At 42.9% G+C, this 20,174-nt stretch overlaps 1 protein-coding gene across 8 annotated transcripts in view; it reads right to left on the bottom strand.

Moving 5' to 3' along the window:
* The window catches only part of cux1b (cut-like homeobox 1b), a 59,647-nt gene that overhangs the window by 37,431 nt on the left and 2,042 nt on the right, over nucleotides 1-20,174 (bottom strand). For 6 of the 8 annotated variants that reach the window (XM_071521555.1, XM_071521571.1, XM_071521564.1 and 3 more), the window contains exons 2-3: nucleotides 5,423-5,533; nucleotides 1,201-1,248 (exon numbers count right to left, since the gene is read on the bottom strand). In XM_071521555.1, coding sequence (XP_071377656.1) covers nucleotides 1,201-1,248; nucleotides 5,423-5,533 — 159 coding nt within the window. The remainder of the gene's footprint in view (nucleotides 1-1,200; nucleotides 1,249-5,422; nucleotides 5,534-20,174) is intronic. The other 2 variants (XM_071521589.1, XM_071521598.1) reach the window with 2 other exon arrangements.

The raw sequence follows: 20,174 nt of genomic DNA, 5'->3' as shown, positions 1-20,174 counted from the left end.
TCAATAATCATAAGATAATGTCTTTCTCAGTTCCGCGACCACCCACTATGCGCCTCAGTGTGCTTTGGTGTGCGCGCGCGTCGAGGTGTGTCAACATGAGAACGGTGGAAACAGCTGACAAAGCCCCAATTATATTGCAACCGTTTCTATTCTCTAAATAGACTGTGGATCATCAGCAGAACATGGTGGAACCACTATAAATTACAGCATTTTTACATAACCACTGGCTGTGGTCGCTGCTCTAACACAAGAATATGGAAACTAACCCAGTGTTAAACTGTAATATTCTATGGCCAGTGGCAAAGCAGCCCTGTCACTATCTATTGAGATGATTTTGTGTGTGTGTGTGTGTGTGTGTGTGTTCTGGGGTTAGTGATATTGTTGGGTTGGATGTCCACCCACTCCAACCCCAAATAACGCCCCAGTCTAAACCAGCCGCTTCCATGCCCGCCGTCTGACTTTCACATATGGGAGGGAGTGAACTGGGAATGTATGGCTGCCAGAAAGCAGGAGTCATGATGAAAATAGGCCAAAATGATGGAGGAGGAGATATGGGGAGAGGTGGGAGTATGATATAATACACACACACACAAAATCACCTCCCCAAGGTCAAGGTACATGAAAATGGCAAGCACAATATTCAATTGAAAGCAAATAACTGTGCCAATAATGAACAAAATAGGCTTATGATGCATCTTATCAACAAAAAACAACAAATAAGCCCATGCAGCCAAGTGAAGTCTGAGGAAATAGCATTCTGTGAGTTGTGACTGGCTAGAGCCTGGGTTTTGTGGTGCCTTTTTTTTGCAGGATGCAATTTAAACACACCCCCGGGCTACAGGACATCATGAATAGGACAGAAAATCAAGAGCAGAGCAGAGTGAAGAAAAAGAGAGAGACGAAAGAGGAGAAATGAGATAGTGGCGAGAGAGAGGACAGGAGATGGGGGAGTGAAGAGGGGAGAGGAGAGGGATGGGAGAGGAGAGAGGGGAGTGAGGAGGAAGGGGAGATGATTTAAGAGGAAAGACGAAAGCGGAAAGAGCAGAAAAGTGAAGGGTACGGAGAGGGGTAGCGTGAACAGTCAATGAATGTCAAGTAGGCTTTGAAACTCCATTGTTTGAATGCCGTGTTTGAGCATGTGTTTCTATCACTATGTCAATATACACTCACCCACACACACACACAAAATAACACACTCACCTCTCCTTGGAAGCTCTTGAGCAAGGGGGCAACCTGTTTCCGTAAATCCTAAAAAAAAAAACAGGGGGAAGAGGTTAGGGTGGTACAGAGATCACAATCATCAACAGAATCACTTTAATCCCAAAAGAACAATTCATATACAGGAATTTTGGTCTTTGTGGCACTGCTGTGGAGAAACATCGACAATTTACAGAGTTTCACATAATTTCATAGTAGTAGGCTATATATATATATATATATATATGTATATGTATATATATAGATATTTTTTTACTATATTTTTATCATTTTAACAGGGTTATAAACAAGTCGGTAATGTGAAAAAAAAACGGATAGAAAGAGGAGTAGGTTGCCAGGATTCAGGAATTACATTTTCTTTTTCCCTTTTTTAAACAGTTAACACTTAGTTGAAAAAAAAGGGGGATTAAGTTGTCACCCTCTCAATTTACCTGCAATATACTATCCATTTGTCCCAATATCCTTTGTCTTTTTGTAGACTTAGAATGAAAGTCAACCATTCCATATTGTATATATACAATCAACTATATTCATCCACTGGCCAAGAGTAGTAGGTACATCGGTAAGCCAAAGCCTAGTTATTGCCTTTTTAGTAGTAGGCTATATTGTGATGAAGAAAACAAAACATTGAAAAAACAGTCCAGTTGCAACCAAAGTTGCCACTTCTAATGAATAATGAGTGGTGCGTGAGTGAGTGATGAACATGAGGGTAGGGGAGGAGGGCCAGGTTTGTACCCTGAGGAGCTCTGAGGGACTGTGTTCCTCATAAGAACAGGTGCAGCACCACCTGGGCTACCCAGAGGCAGCACTAGTGCGTGTGAGACAGTGAGAGAGTGAATGAGCCACAGCGTAGGCCTACAGTTAATGCAAATCATCTCCATGCACCACGTTTTTTTTTTTTTTTTACGATAAAGCAAATGCTTTTCATCCCGTAAGTCCCATTGCATGACTTTCCAGTACGAGTCAGCGCTTTCAGATTAGATAGCCAGTCGAGTATGTATCGGGGGAACATGCAAATCACCACACTGTTAGCTGAGCCTACATCCTGACAAACTGAACTAGAGCGTACTGCGAAAAAGCACAGCAGAATAGGACATTCTGTACAGGCACATTGGATCTGCACAGTTCCTGGACACACACAACAGACACGCACACAACACAACTGCCTAATGAAGATGTGAAGTAGGGCAACGACAGATGTGTGCTTGTGAGACTCTGCACCTTTTAGAAACCTCCTTCTGAAAGCCTTTCATACTTGATCCCAACCGATGTTACAGAGGCCATGCATCCTAAACTGACCTGGGAGCAGTGTCTGGGGCCGGCCTAATCCCAGGCTGGTCCAGACAGGCCGCTTGTCTGGGGCTGAGGACAGGTCATGACCTCGCTGACCCCGCTCCATTGTTACCTCATCAGGGGTCGTTGTGGCTGTTTGTCTGGGCCAATTCAATATTCCCCTGCTGGAGATAATGACCCCCCCACCCCCACCGCCCTCACCCCCGACTCTGGCTCTCCCTTTCTCACACACATACATGATCAGCATGCACATAAAGCACCCACGCACACCAGGGTGATGTCAGTATTGGTTTCATGATTTGCAATAGTTTTTGTTTGTATTTTATTTCCCATTTCTGAATTCAGTTTCATTTCAGTTGGTTTTTAGATGACCTGAGCTACTTTCTGTTTTTGGCAAAAGGTTTCATTTTATTTATTTATTTATTTTTTAACTTGCTTTGTTTCAGTTCAGTCAATTTTTTCTAATTTGCTTAGTTTCAGGCAAGCAGAATGTGCTGTTTGTGTGTATTAGTGTGTTAAAGTCTTGATAGGCCTTTTTCATTTCACTAGTTCACTTCTATAGTATTCCATTCTCATTTTGGTGAAAAATACATATATACTTTTGTTTCATTTCATTGAATTTGTTTTGAATTAAAATGTTTATCTTCTCATCCCTATTTTTGTAGTCTTAATTTTAGGGGGACTAAATACTATAGTAACCTTGACGAGCACACACACACACACGCACACACACTCAAGAATACACACTGAACACACAGAAGCAAAACACATACAAATAACATGTAGAGGCTAGCCCCTCCTTTGCTAAACACCCAAGCTCTAAACCCCTTCGGTCCACTCTCCAGAGCGCCACCTCCCCTCCCCCCTCCACTTCCAAAGATTTATGACCATATAACATAACAATGCACACAGACACCGTGGACAATCTGTGTGTGTGTGTGTGTGTTGAGGGGACTGGAGGGGGGCAGGCAGTGGGAGATGGATGGCTGGTGTGTGAGCTGCCGGCAGACAGCAGACAGGCCAGCCCGAGGAATCCTCCAGGGAGTATGGAACTCCCATTCGCTGTCTGTCTGCCCCGCAGCTAAACACAAACGTGTGTGTGTGTATGTGCATGCGCGCAGACACACACCCACACACACACAAAGTTGTTTTACTACCATTGCCTCTGGCCAGCAATCTTTGGGACATTTTACAACCATTCCCACCCTCCCCTCTATAACTAGTAGAGGAGTCCTTCCTAACTAAACGGAAATTAAGAACTGGATGAATAATTCAGACAACCTAGGAAGCATTCTCAAAAAAAAAATCAGCAGTGTGTCAGTCCTAATGAATTATGAAAACTTTGTTTTCACGCTGCATTTCTTTGCACTACTTTCAAAATGCTACAAAAGCCTGTGTGTGTGTGTGTGTTATTATGCAGACCATGAGTGCGGTTCACACTGAGTACAGCTCAGTAGACTAGACACAGTCAACGTGGGCCGGTCTCCTGGTTGTTGAATAATGGATCAGAGACGGACTCCCGCTCAGCCTAATGCAGTCTGATCTGATGTGACTGTGATCTCCGCTGACTGGTCTGGACCACAGAGAGCTGACAGCATGCTCTATAGGCTGGTCAACCACACACAGCCAACGCACAAGACACAAACACAGCTCTGCAAACACACAGAGGATGCGCAGGGCGTTTTGTCACGCGCGGGCCATCAAACGCTACGAACAGAACTCTCCGGAACGCAGTCTTAACGCTTGTACGCTTACAATCGTTGGGGAGTTTTAGTGCTGATTCCTATTGAGCCTGTTACAGCCCTGTAATGAATCCTGTCGCTCGTCTGGCCTGGCTCAGATTCCTCCTCCACATACCAGGGAGATGCCAGGGGCCACACAGACGCCAGAGGAGCCTTCCTAAATCACAGCCTTGTTACATTGATGAATGTGTGTGTCCTGTTCTGTGATCTAGGCTATCTGCCTCTGTGTGTTTGTGTGTCTGTGTGTGCTTCTGCTTCTCTGCATGTTTTTTTTTGTGTGTGTGTCTCTCTCTGCCTCTGTATGTGTGTCTCTCCAACTCTGTGTGTGTGTGTGTCTTGTCATGAATGCACCAGCCTCCTTGCCTCCCAGTGTGTGTTGCTAGGTATGCAGTTCTACTTGGGAATGAGATTAGAGATGAATGTGTAGGGTAAAGTGAAATTAAGTGTCTTTCGTATGCTAGTACCATTTTCTCTGGTGTATATTCCTCTACACCGGGTGGGCTACATCCTAAAGTCAATAGTCAAAATCCTCATCCTGTGGTAAATATAATAGGCCTACTGTCTACTCCATGGAGAGTTGACAATTTTCTATCCACGGTCTACTCCATTCATACATAATTCATACAACCATCAATAATTCACCATGGTGACATTACCAATAATAACACAACAATACTTTGTTTTCGCTGTGTGGTTTAAAATGTGTTGCCTTGGTAACAGAGATGAAACAAATATTCCCAGGAGGAGTGATGGGAACACAGGAACAGGACAGAATTCCCTCCTGATCCCACTTAGTAGTGTTGTCACACTCTCTTTCTCCCCCTCCCTCTTTCTCTGTCTCGCTCTCTCTCTCTCCCTCACTCGCACACTCACACACACAGACCACACTTTCTACACGCATAAAAAACTAGGTCAGATAATACAAACTCCTGAGGGGTTTTCTGTTTTGTCTCTTTAGGATTTCAGGGAAACTAATGGAGAGACTATTTTTGGGAGCTAAGCCCGCATCTCTGCGCCGTCTACTCCTCCCTTGCTTTCTCAGTAAATAATCACGGCTAGATTTATGAAGAAGACAGAGATACAGAGAAACACAGAGGAAAAGTATGATAGTCATAAAAGGACAGAGGGATGTATGCGTGGTTGTGTGTGCGAATGTCTAATTTTCTCACCTCTGGTGTGTTCTTCTTGAACTCGCGGCTCAGGTCGATCAGTTTCTTCCTGGACTGTTCACTCTCGTCCTGTCTGTTGGCAAGCTGTGTGGCGGTGGCGTCTAGTTCTTTCTGCAACACAAACACACAGCTTTGTAAGTTTCTTAAGAGATGTACTGCACATATTATCATCCTTATCATTACTGTTAGTGTCATTACTATCAGGACAGGAGCTGTTTTCTGATTAGACAGCAACCTCCTTGATGGATCTGGCATGCTGCAGGCCATCCCTCCTCGCCTTAGCTGAACTTGGCTGGCATGTTGCGGCAGCAGGGGCACAGAACAGAACCACAACACCAATGCCACGCCAAGGAAAACCCGTGTCTACCAGCACTTTGATCTCCTACCAGCACAAGCAATATCTGAGCCATTCAGCCTGTAAGTCAATCAGTCACTGGTCTGTCGGTCATGACAACATCTGTACCCAAGAGTCAACACACACACACACACACACACAGCGTTCGGAACGATTCATAACCGGCTGCCCCAGACAAGCCCCTCCCCACATGACAACAACGACAATATAACAACACAATTATCAACAACAACAGTGTTGTCAAGGCTGAGGCAGGGCCCTCCTTTATCCTCATCCATTTTACATTGTTATTAATAGCTGTTTATGGGAGTTGTTCCAGATGATGGGCCAAGTGCTGACATTAACAAGACATTCAGGCCTTGTAAAGATTGTATCTCTCTCTGCTGAGTGTGTGAGCTGTGCTGGATTATGTTTCTGTTGAATTCTTGCCCTCTGTCACGCTCACTCACTCTTTTCCCTCGTCTTTCAATATTCTCTTTTCAGATCATCCACTCCCTCCCTCCCTCTACCAACAGTGCCATCCTCTCTTCCATTTAAATCCCTCTCCTCTCTTTTCACCCCTCCTCCCCCCTTCTTCTCCCCCCTCCCATCTACCTCCTGTGAGGCCGCCCACCCCTGAGAGTGATTAAACGCTGCTGAAGGGCCGTTATGCTAACTAACACACTAATCATTTAATACACACATTACCACAGGGGCCCTTGTGGCCCAGTCTGCTGACAAGGTCCCAAAACACACACACGCGCACACACGCTTGCCCCTCCACACCCCTCCCAAACACACAAAAAAAACACAACCCTCTGAAGAAATGGTGTGATCAAGTACTAATTAGGAGATTTTTTCCCCCCATCAGCATTAAGTTTAATTCCCTGACCACTGTGATCTTGTTTTATCCACAGACCGTAAAAAAATGAAAAAAAAAAAAAAATGGACTTGGTGTCTGTCCTCTGCAATGGGTTTTACGCAGTGGCGCAGGACGCTCAAAAAATGCTCACATTTGCTTACATGCCATCTTGCTCTGCCTGCCCATGGAGCAGTTGATGTAGCAGTCTGTCTGCCCATGGCCATGGAGCAGCTGCGCTAGCGGTTAGTGAATTCGAGCGTGCGCAAAAGCTCGTGCAACGCTGGATAAAACAGGAGGAACCTAATAAATTTTAATCATATTAAATTAATTGGCAAAAAATGAAAGCCCTAGTTCATGAATAGAGGTGTAATTATTATAGCAGTAAAGATTAGGTAGGTGGGAAAAAAAACATAGGACCCATTTGGTTAAAAAACACCAACATAAACCAACGTCAACTTGTCAAATATTAATCACTATATATGCAACACAAAATAATGTATTAGTCTATTTGTGGCTTGTGGGTCATGTGTTAAAATGTTATTATTCCAAGTATTTCTTACTGCTGTGTTGGGAGGGGGGGTCTCTCAAAAGTTAAGGGATAATGCCTTTACTAATCAGTAATGTTAAATTGTGAAAATAAAAACAAAATCACTACAGAGGAAAATACCGTGAATGACCAGTGGAGTAGTGGTTATACAACAAATCTCTCACCCAACCAGCAGGGACAACAACCTATACCATACAAACACATATAATGAAATGTCATTTGGTTATATTGTCTTAATATTTTGAGCACCATCTAAATTCACCACTGAACTCAAGCTATGGCACACCAGTGTGCCTGGCCACACAAGTTGAAAACCACTGCACAAGATGCTAATTATCTCAACTTGCCTGTAAAACATTGTTTAGCTCAAGTCTTTTGACGCTTATCTTTAAAATGTTCAGAGCTAATGGGTTTACAGAATTAAGGCCATAAGCTTCACACTACATGACAAATTAAGATTTCCAAAATCTTAATCAGCAGCAAGCACACACATTTTCCTGTTCTGGCCTCTTTTTAATGACAGTAATATAGCCTTTACAGCCTACAATTTACACTATTGTTTCTTGTAATGAGTTGGAAATCTTAGACAATAAACAATATAAATTGTAAAAACTATTTTCCTAATTAACCTTATCAGAATGCTCTTCTGACATACAAATGATGGACTACAAATTACTCCATACAACATGCAAATAAGTATAATTCAACACTAAATTAGGAGTTGTTTGGTCACCCCCTTCCCTTCACATACCTAGTAAATATAAAGCTTTAGATCATCAGAAATTCAACACAGTGACGCAAGATGACCATTTATCCATACGAATTAATGGAGGAGTCATGTTTCTAGGCAAAGTTGTAATACATACAATCTGCCAGTAGGTTTCTGTCTTTGGAGGTCATGTGCCAATCCCTGACCCCCCCAGCTCTATCCTCTCCCTTTCCAATACCCTGTGCACATCCCAATGGGTTACCAAATCCCCACCCAAAAACGTTCTCACTGCTAAGCTAAATAAACACATCACACATGAAAGAGGATTGATTCAATGCCAACTGGGCAAGTAATTACGGGCTTGGTCTCCAGTTTAGAAAAAAAGGACCTTCAGACCTAGTCGGGTTTTGATTGTGCAGCAGACTCTCTCCCCAAATCAGCAGACACAGCCAGACTTTACGCTTATCATGTTGATAGAGTGTAACATCTGCAAGTGCACAATCACTTCTGCCTGCCCCTTACTGACCATACTGATGTCAGTTTTGAAGCATAGGTTATTTTATGATGATAGGGTGTCATATTTAACAATTAATGTAGGTTGAATAATGAAAATGTGGCTACACATTTGGCTGTATTCTCTGTCGTATACTGTTTCTGTAGAACATGGCTTCTTGGCAAAATAAACTGGATTTAGAAATCATGGTCAGGATCATGTTACCAAGAGCAAACTCAAGCCAGAGATCCACTGGAAACATCAGACGCATGCATTTTCAAACATAAAAACTGTTTTGAAATTGCCAAACATGCACTCAGGGAGACCAGTGGTCAAACTGCCTTGATGCGTCTGCTCCAAACTTGGTTCAATTTAGGAGCGTCAACAGATGACCAGAATGGCTGTTTTTCATGGGGTTTCTGAAGTGCAGTGCAAAAGGAAAAAGGTAAGGTAATACAATTTTTCAAAAAGGCAATATTCTCAACTTCAATTTGCAGTCACATTACAGGGTGGATTTGGATTTCGTATATTAGTACCCATTAGCAGCATGTCAAGTCAGCTAGTTTGTTAAGTGTTATCAATCTGTAAAGAGATGGAAGGAGAATCCATCAGGCCATCAGACATGATCCATCGCAGTGGCGAAGTGCAAATGCCAATGGCTTGGTGTTGACAGTTAAAATCTCCTGTCTGCAGTGCACCATAGAAGCATCAAACAAATGATACACGTCAAAAGTCATGTCCAGTGCTTTTAGGCCTTCGGGCTCAACTTCTGGGTTGAACTTCCTAGGGCTTACATTGGCCCGACTTTCTGGGGCCTCATCAAATCTGTAAACTGCCTTTAAATGAAATCAGCTTAACAATTAATTTAATGGATTGGTGGATTCATTCATTCCTTCATTCAAGTTAATTCCAGCACTATTTTTAAATCTAGTTATGGCTGGGTAGCAATGTACTGTCTGTCTAGTTTTGCAGAGAATGGAATATGGTGTGCGCAGAGGACCATAAAGTGGTCTGTAATGTCTATGTGATTGCCCTAACAGCCCTGCTTGGCTTGGCTGGACTGGCCCACAGCAGCAGTCCCTGTCCTGGTTCATTTGGTCGTCTGGTCAGCTGTAAAGACTATTGGAACAGATTGCCAACACTCCCTAGAGAGACTTCAACACCGACTCAGCCAAGAAGCCTCCCGCACACTACCCCACGCGCGTGTGCTCACACATGAATGCACACACAGGCCGCTGCAGTTACTTGGGGAACCCAGTCTTTCCACATTCTTTTGAACTCTGTATCAAAAGAGAAAGCCTGGTAACACGTTCTCGCAGCGAAGGCCTAGTAAAAGTTTGGCTTGGTGAGGTAAGTTCACACAAGGATAAGAGGTGAAGACTTCGCATGAAGACACTTCCACTTGGGGCCAAAAGGAAATTAGTATCTCTCTGTCCTACCACTGTGGTAATAATACTAATCACCGATAACAGTCACGGGTAAACAAATCCTATTACCCTTGGCCATCAGACCCTAGGTGTGTGTGTGTGTGTGTGTGCGTGTGCGTGTGCGTGTGTTCATCTTGTCTAATGAAATTCCTTCCACTCCTCTGCAGGCAGAGAGAGGCCTTCTATCTGACTAATTCGCTCTAATTACTCTAATGAGCCACAGGTGATGATACAGTGAGATTGATTAATTAAGAGGGAGGCACCAATCAGGCATGTCTGATTATGGCGATCATATCGACTACAGACTAAATGAGATAACAAGAGACAGACGCACTTTAATTGAGGTATCAAAACTTCATGGAATTCCTTATGCCCTCACGCTCCGACGATGCCGAGACAGATAGGCTGGAGGAATGACAACAAAACTATTGTTATGTACACAGTATGAAGCTAATCTGATAGTCTTCTGTACTGCCACGGTGACCAGGAGTGTACACCGAGGAGAGTACACCGCACCAGGATTTGCTGCCTCAGATCTCACTCTCGGTAGAATACTTGCCGCTGTAACTGCTAGAAACACTTTGTTTACACATTGTCTGGAGTCACCCATGCCAAGTAGTGTGCCACTCCTCCTTTAGTCCAAACACAATGTGGGTTAACTGTTCCACATTCGATGCATGTTTTACACATTAATCTAATGAAGTAGCGCTCTTGAATTCGTGCCCGGCATAAAAAGAGACAGACAAAATGTATTCACTTCTGCTCTGTAATAATAACACTAAATTAGTCATAATACAGAAGAGGCTAATATTTGAAAATCAAATTTTTCTGTGTGCGTACAGAGTGGGAAGCTTTTTACAGCCTCTGCACTTACAGCATGACACAGATGATGTTTAAGAGATGAAGTTTTCTGTCCTGCCAGTGCAGCCACTAATCTTTCCCTTTATCTCTGACAAGTCTGAGGCTGTTATGTGGTTGTGATAGTAAACAGTAAAGGCGTCTGGAAAGATGGCTTATCTGCAATCTACGAGGCCTACCTTTCAAAATCCCCCTCCATCTCCCCTCTTTGCGTTCCACCTCCCATGCGGCTGAGCGTTCTGTATGCCAAACCTACTGTGTGGGGGTGGAGTCGTGGGGTGGCGGCTCAGTCAGGAGCGACAGCCACGCTTGCTACAATGACACGGTACATGATCACAGATCACAGGCACGCCCCCTCAAAACACAGCACAACAGCAGCACAGATAAGAGACTACAATCCAGGCTGCCTGTCTGCCTTCCTTCCTCTGACATAGCAGGGTGCACAACTCCAAATGTGCCGGTAGATACCGTATTCACAAACCACACAGGGTTTGAAGAAGCAAATCTCACTTTCTGCTTTTCTTCTCACCCATTGGAGTCAAAGCCACAAAGTTTTCTTTACCACAAGCATGTACTATAGTTGCGCTGTGACGGTTGAGCTCTAAACACTTTGTGTGTGTGTGTGTGTGTGTGTGTATGTGTGTGGAGGGGTGGGGGTGGGGGTCCGCCTACCATTCTCCACAGTCTAACAAGACGCTTGTGGTCCCTGAGCGTTTTGCTCCTTTTTTTTTAACACAGATCCATATCTACCAACAGCACAGGAGCTGTCAAGACTCACCTCACTGACGCTGACTCAAGCCTGGATCAAAAACAGCCTTTTTACACCGCAGCCTCGTTCGTATTGATCCATGTTTCTCTGCTGAGAGATTGGTTGTTGTTTTATCTCTTCAACATCCAAGCCTTAACTCTCCTGAAGCTTACTGGGGGCTATTCATTATTTTGCCTGACCTATTGTCTGAAAAGGGGTTTCGGAGGCTAGGCCCGAGCCTAAATACAAACATAATGAGACTAAGATGGTTTCTAGTATAGAGGAAGTGTAGCTCACTTGGTCTCATTTCATAGAGTTTGAATTTAGCTGGAGGCCTGTGTCACAAAGGGTGAATGGTGTGGAGTGTGCGAGGGGAGGAGAGGGGTATGGCGATATGCTAGGGTGTAATGCATTGGTGAAAGGGCAAGATTTTTCATCCCTGCGTTTACAGGGTGGAACGGCCGGGATATTGAGATCTGAGATAGGATCAGAGGGTAGTGAGCTGTTTCAGCTACGATAAAGGCCACGCATTACAAACAGAGCACAGATAGGGGGGGGGGGGGGGGAGAGAGAGAGAGAGAGAGAGAGAGAGAGAGAGAGAGAGAGAGAGAATATCACACCTCTCATCCCTGAATTAATGCCTCCATTCTGCCAGGAAGCCATTCTGTGCCAGTGAGAGGAGATTGGGGAGGGGATGAGTGCACAGATACAGGGCTAAAAAATGGAAACTGCGATCATGGAGAGGGGTGATAGGGATTAATCAAGTCTGGAAGAAGAGTGGAGCTCTCCAGGCCCCGTAGCACATATACAAGCCTGGGACCAAAGGACTCAAGCACCCAATTGAAATCACTGCCATTGGTTTACACATGATATCAAATACACACACAAATTACCACCGGTGGTCATTGACAGGATCACAGGTGCAGGCTGGCTACAAAAAATTCTGCAGACGTCCACTCATCATCCCAAACTCCTGTATCAGCTAGCCTTCGTGGCCTAGAAAGACTATGAACCTGACAATGGAGCAGTGTTCAAAGTTGTTCAAATTCAGTTAGGATTTTATCTGTTCTCATTAAGTTAGCCTATTTGATTTGTTGTAATTCACTTAGAATTCCAATTTAAGGGCAGCTAGCTGTTCTATGCTATTGGCACAGTTAAGGGACAGTCAAAAAGATCTGCATCACCCCCATGTGCCTCTGTTCCAATAAATCCCCGCTTTGCATTGCCCTTTTTTCCACGTTTCGTCTATGTGTTATAAGTAGTAATTTTCAAAAGGCCTGATGATGACACATCAGAATGAGCTGTGGCAAAGTCTATAAAAACAGCATGTTGAGTTATATGCATAAATTGAAAAGATATATGAAAATGGCCAATTAGGTTAGATGTCTCAGCACTTTTTATGCGTCCAGCCCATGTAGTCATCATTTTCTTGTGTGGCCTAGCCCTTCCGACAGAGTTTGACATCCACGGTCTATACGATCAACGTCAACGCCGCATCTCCTGGGGCCAAGTCTTACTCAGCCTTTATGAGTAAGAGTTTTCTGTTCTACTTGCATGACTTTTTAGAGGAAAAGGCAGAGAAACACAGTGAGAAAGAGAGAATGAGCATAGCTAATCCTAACAGTAATGACAGAATAATTAGCTTGCGTTAGGCTAAGTAATGGGCTGTAATTATATCATTTATTCTGTGTTGAGAGAATGTGATATGAAGCTCACACAATGAAGGAAGACGAATTGAGCTCAGTGGGAAGTAGGATGGAGCATGTGTAAGAGCTCAGGCTCTTTCTATTGATTGATCCAAACATCAAACGAATCACTAGAGTAATGGGGGGAGTGAAGGACAGCGAAAAGCTATTTGGAGCCTTCACTGCATAAAAGACTTGACCTGTTCCACACAGCCTACATATCAAAACCATCAAACAGCAATCAATAGACCAAAGCGGTCAACTCAACAAACCGTCACCCTACTAAAACATCAAACCCCCGGCCCAAGCGTCAGATGATAGGCTACACTCAGCTTATCCATTACCATCAGATAAAGAGGAGATAAAACGCAGAGCCTAATCCTTTCATGTGTCGTGACAGCCACAGCAGCCTCCAAGGCATTCCTTCAGTCTGGCTCTCAAATAGTTTTATGGCGGAAGGCAGCCATTCAGCCAGCCAGCCAGCCAGTCAGGGCTGTTCTGGTCTGTTTGTCTTATTTCACAGTTTACACGCTGTTTTATAGGTAGTTATTATGGTCACCATGGTGATGCCATACGTTTTTTTATGGTCTTTTGGTCTGAGGGCAGAGAGTGTAATAAATGAAAAAAAACACACATGAAAACAAAGACTCACAAAACACACTCCTGCTGTGAAAAGGTCTCTCTATCCCTCCTTCCCTCCCTCCCTCTTTATCAGTCTCTCTACATGCCTATCTCCCCACTTTCTGCCTCATGTGAAACATGGATAGGCTAACTTAGAATTGTCCTCTCTCATTCCACATCTGGAGCTGATCAGAGGGCCTCCTGGAAGTTGAGGCCTCTGGGCCTATTAATAACCATACGGCTGAACTCCGGGTCAGACAGCAGTCAACGGATGGGCCCTTGTCTACTAAACAGATAGTCCCTTCCCCCTTTCCCTTCCTCGAGAAGACAACTCTCTCTTTTAAAAGTGAGATGCTAGGCAACAAAGCTTAGCAATGTACATAGAGTTTCATGCTTTTAATATGGGGCACTGAACGTTTATACAGAGACTATTCACCTTCCCCCTTCCCCCGACACAATCAGAAGCTCACACATGATTCACGAATGATTCACAAATGAAAATAGTAAACGAAGACTCAAGAAGCTTCTGAAGTCTTTTGAACAGCCAACTGCTAGTCATTTTCCCCTTTAAAACCAAAATAAATATATAGGCAGTGGAAAATTGCCTGGGCTAATTGTGAGACCATTTTCTCATTCAGGGCTTTTTATCCTTCTCTCCGTGGTCCACACAACAAGTTCAAGTTCAAGGCAGCTAGACCTGTTAAAAGGAAGACAGATGGCAAAGTCATCATCTGTTAGCTCCAAAGGTTAGGCTAGTCAGACAGCCCAGGTCATACTGGGGTTTGCAGGGTCAGACCACCTCTGAACCCTGGCTCCAGTCTGACAGCTGCTCAGGTCAAAGGTCAGGGAGAGGTTAAGGTACCGTCTGAGGACGTCCAATGTAATTAACAGATACAGAATTGTGCCATTTATATAGAATTTCCCATGTATCAGAATAAATAGCCATTGGCCGGTCCTAAGTATTTTAATCTTGCATTAGGCAAAGCTTGTGCACTAATATTAGGAGGATGTTAAAACGATTTAATCTGATGCCCACTGTAATTTGCATTGGCATGACTTGCATTACAATGAGTTTGGTTCACCCATTTAAATTAGGAAGGCTCTAAGTGTAGCCATTTTCCCCCAGTGATTATATCTCCCCTCAACAACTGAAATACACATAAGCAGTGCCTGCAAAGCTCCTCCGAGTTAGGCCAAGTTCACATTTATCAGCTAATCTACGACGTGAAAATCTAAAACTAAACCAGTGTATTTCTGTTAAACACAAAATACTTCCATCCAACACACACAGACACACAGACACACACGCACACACACCTGTGAATACAGGGTAGTTGAATCATCATAATCAGTGGTAGTTTTCTGCTGAGCCCAGCCAGCAGTCTGTGTTATTTTTAGAGGCCTGACACAGAAGCAGGACGTCCATTTACTCTGTGAGTTGGCAGTAGGACCATCACAGCTCTGGCTGCTTTTTAACTATCAAAATGGGAATGAGCTCAACATAAACACTGTGAAGGTGGGGACGCTCATAGAAAATAAAGTTAGCTAAGATCCCGAGCCATTACAATTCCATTACTTAACATTAGGCCCCTTATAACACAAGGTGGTGTGTGAAAACACTGAACCCACACAGCATTACTGACTGGACATTGAACAAAGATCAGACAATCAATACAACTCTTTACCTAGTCTTACATCTGTGTACTGATATTAGGTTGTCATTAAACCGTCCCTCCAGCATTTTGCTGAGTTTTTCCTCTTATTATTATGACTATAAACACTTGATTTTCCAGAGGCAATTAGCAGCGTTTTCTGTTTATTTGTGGGAAAACAGGAACTAAATTGACTGATATTGTGAGTCAGAAGGACACATTTGCCACACCGTGGTTTTTGACAAGTAATTTCATCAGACTATTTACTCAGTAAATTTAGGATGATTTGTGATTTACAAGGTGATGTAAGGAAACTGCCCAAAACCCTTGCATTATTTGCAGGGATCTCTTGATTTTGGAAAAAAGAAATTCATGCAGTTGCAAATCACAAACTCCTGGATGGACTGATTACGAGAAGAAAGCAAGTGAAAAAGCAAAGACTAACAGAAATTGGAGAGAGAGAACCCAGGCTACAGGTTGAAGGGTGTTCACATGTGATTTGATTGATGGGCTGAGCCCAAAGGCCAGCTATGGATCTAGCAACTCAAGCCATGATTGACATTGAAAATTACACAGTGTGAGCTATTAGCAGATAGCAAGCCATATCATAATTCAATCCCTACACCATCAAAGTGCACCAATATCATAATTCAATACCAAGACCATTAGCCTGCAGTGCACCAATATCATAATTCAATCCTGAGGCCATCAGCCCATGCCAATATCATAATTCAATACTTGGACCATTAAGGCGCACCAATAGCCCTATTAGAATTCAATACCTGTGGTCAATGATCTAACAGGACAGTGATACTGGAGTCATGGGCTGACATGGGATAAGGTCTAAGGAGAAGGATCCCCAGGCCTTATTTAGCCTGGACTTGATAACAGTGAGATACACAGCACTAAAATTAGGGAGGTCAAGTGGTTCACCAATAGCTAGGCTTCATCACAGCCTAAAGGCCACGGTATACTTGGCAGGATTGTACAGGACACTTTTGCGGGGAAAATGAAGCACCGCATTAACTTTGGACTGCGCAGTGTGCTCAAGCTTGCTGGCCGAACTCGTCAAATTTTTTCCCCCCTGCCGCGGGTGTGTGACCGTCTGCAGTTGGTCTAAAATATCACGTGACAGATCATGCTGCCTTGTGGAAAAGCGTCTCCATTTCCTTTTGCCAGTTCACTGCCTTTGTTTACATCTCCATGCTAACACCTTGTGGTCAACTCTTTCAAAATGAACTGTTTTGCGGCTAGGCTTGCTGAGCTTGTCAGAGGATAACTGCAACTTTATTGTTCACTGAAAAAATTAATATAACAATATAAACAATAGGCTATAAAAGATTATACAGGCCTTTGAGACACCACTCAACATAACATATAAAAAACCTGGGCAACTTACAATCGGCAATAGCCAGTATTCCATCGTGATCCTCAATATAATTGTCCAGTCATCCAAGCCTATGCCTTCGCTATTGGAATACATAGCAGTCATATAATGGATGCTTCTGTCATTGAGATATGGTGAAACTCTATGATGCTGTTGGTGAGAGAACTGGGCCCGACACTTGAAAATGGGTCTCTGTAAAGCGCCCCTTGCACTTCTTGTTGCTAGATGTTGGGCGGAAGTTTTGCCTGTGTTGTTAAATCGCTGTTAAATTATTTTAGAGTAGGGGTGAGCGATATGAACGCAATGTATCACGAGATTTTCAGATATTACCATGATTCAAGTTGTGGAATAGCAGTTTCAGAAAAACATTTGTGGCTGTGATGAGTGTCACCCAATCTAGTGAAACCTTAATTTTCGGCTGTTGTAATAGGAACCATTCTTTGCTAGGTTAACCATTACAGTATCCGTTAGCCTACCTCTTGGCAGCATTTGCTTTTCTTTTCATATGTAAAGCTTCTCTCAGATGACTTGGCTAGCAGTGTCCAATGATACCTTCAAGTGCTCTTCGTAAGCTCCTGCTTCCGAGTTTGTAAGTCGTAAATATTGCTGCAGAAATAATAAGGATCCTATAACAAATATAGTATTTTGATGACTGTTGTTTTATTTTTACAGTGGGCAACAAATGTGCACAGCAGCAGCAGAATGAAGAGGAGGAAATGTCAATCATCAAACTGATGTTTTGATTAATTTATTTATGCATTTAATTGATTTTTTTTTTTTTTTTTTTTTTTAAAACGACATTTCCATCAAAAAGGGAAGCATCAAATATAGTAGGTTACTAGGAAAGTTACACAGTGACTTGGATGAAAAGTTTGGTGAAAGCAGTGAATACAAATGGCTACAGCGAAAGCTATGAATAGAAATCACACATGGACTGTAGGCTCCTGTAATATATCGTCATGTCCACAATCGCCCCGTGAAGGTATAGCGTGACAAATATTTTAACTGCAGAGGATCTAATATCATTGTATATCACCCATCCCTATTCTAGAGTTAGTCAAATTATCTATTGGAAGAATTTTCTTGTTACAATTACATATCTTTGTGTGAAATTAATTGTGACAGATTTTAATGTTTAAGAAAATGTGACAGTCACGGTTACAAAAAGTAGCCCTAATGACCTTCGTTGTAATGTCATTTGGCCCAATTTGTAACTCACAAATTGGGCCAAATGACACTCTCTATGTAATCTTAAATCTAGTGGACTGATAAGTTACACATTACAAGCAACAGAAAGGGGAAATAATGAAATATAGCTGTTCTCTTGGGATAGAAATTAGACCTGCACAATAACAGATAAACAAATCATTATGACTATTTTGCTAAATATTTTGACCAATATTATTAATCAAAATTATTAGTGTTCATGAGGAAAACAAAATAATTTTACTGCAATTCGACTTTCATCTTATATCAACATCTGGATCACTCTTAACCCCAAGTGTTCAAAGTGAAATGCAATAACATTAAATGTTTCAATATTACTTAATCTAAGATTGTGGAAACTAAGATAGCTGTATACAATATTTATAATATTTATGGTGCACAAGTTACCAGTTATTTCCATACCTTCAGATTTCATAAGCGAACATGTTGCTGAGCAAGTCTGTTTGTTGCACACCTTTGCACAAAGCTGACATAAAGAACTGCCAATTCCATCTGTTGTGGCTATCACTATTTTTAGACTACTCTGTTAACCGCTTCACATCTTTTGTACAAACATCAGGTGACACTGGTCAACATTTCATTCCTTATCATAAAGATTGTTAGCATGCAAGATAAAAAATGGTTTACAATTAAGAATTCCAACTATTACTTTTGCAGATTAAGAGTGTGTACCTAGGTGTTGTGTTACATTCAGATAAAATAGGTCTAGCTCAGACACTCCTCGAAGCAGAGGGAGGGCGAAGAAACTGAGCCTGGAGTGTGAGGTGCGGCTTAAACCACTGGGGAGTACGGGCCTCCAGCCCTCCACCGAGTATTAGCCAGTGATAGGGTATATGGAGAGCAGTTTTTTTTTCAGTTTTCTGAGAGATACACATAACTCTCAGTCTCACCGAGTGTGTAGCCTTCGCAAGGAAACACTATAAGCTCTTAGAAAGTAGGATGACATAGCCTCGACCAAAGTAGACCGAGGACAGACCAAAGACCTGACATGCACTCGTCTCTCTCTCTGACTCACGCTTAGTCGCTCACCACCCACCAACACACAGTGAAACCTCAGTCCCAATGCCAGGTTTTGTCACTGGGCAGAGAACTGGTTGGCTACAGTAAAAGCATGACGTGATGCCCCTTCCTCTATACTCCCCCAGCCTGTGCAGCAACAGAGGGGTAAAAATATCCCGCCAGTGAGTTCAGACAACCAGCTCATAAATTAACACTAAAACTCCTGCAGACAACAGCAGGCCAGTCGCTGAGAGATTTAAACCACTCAGGTTGCCACTGACCGCAGCTCTGGGATCAGCTTACAAAATCGTTCCTAAATTTACCCATTAGGAGGTGGTGAGTAAGAACCAGCTCTAGATCAGTTTTCATTTCAGTCACTATTTAGCCGTCCACTAAAATAGTGAACTATTTTTCTAAATGGCTCTGGGGTGCTTTGTTCCAGGAAACGTTATGAGGTGAGATGTAGGCTATTAGGCCTAAATTGGAAATGGTGAATAACAGAAAGTTCTGTTTCCAATTTCCCAGCTTACACAAAAAATATAAAAGTCTACGTCTAGGCTCAGCTACTAGCTCGCATCTCATGAAGCCTTCCTTTTAATGAAGCACAATCATCACTCTCAAATAGAAACACAATGTTCCAGCAACCTGCTTGGCTGGGTCAAAAAAAAGAAAAAAAAAAAAAAAAAACAACAGGAGAGAGAGTGATGATCCCTTCTAAAGAAACTCAACTCTGTAATGGATGGACAGGGATTACAGACGTTAAAACCTCCTCCATCTGTAATTCACTGTCACCCTGCCATCATCTCTGAATCACTGATCCATTTTCCAAGTGTGCGAGACCTTGCTAAAAGCATCACTGTTGCACCCATTTGTGTTTGTAATGGTGGAAAAAAACATGCAGAGATGAAGACAAGTTAACAGCTCGCTGTGCTGTTTCAAAGCACTCTCTGTCCTGTAACAACCATCGAGCTAGTTTCTTACAGAGGGAATGGGACCCACTGATCAAATAGGATTTTAATGAGCATCAGCAGTTGGAGCCCAAGGAATAGACGCTATGTTGGCTTAAAGCTATTGACATCTAGGTTGGGTTGGATTTTCATCAGCAGAAAAAAAAAAATCACTCTTTCACTGGTGCCTTTTCCACACAGAACACAGATGTGAACATGAGCACACAGACATTGTCCATTTGGTCAGAAGAAAGTA

The sequence above is a fragment of the Centroberyx affinis genome, unplaced genomic scaffold, assembly GCF_046629955.1.
Source record: "Centroberyx affinis isolate AG114_WGS23_722 - 3 ecotype Tasmania unplaced genomic scaffold, CSIRO-AGI_Caff_v1 ptg000076l_1, whole genome shotgun sequence".
Taxonomy (NCBI): domain Eukaryota; kingdom Metazoa; phylum Chordata; class Actinopteri; order Beryciformes; family Berycidae; genus Centroberyx; species Centroberyx affinis.
This window is presented reverse-complemented; position numbering and strand designations above follow the sequence as displayed.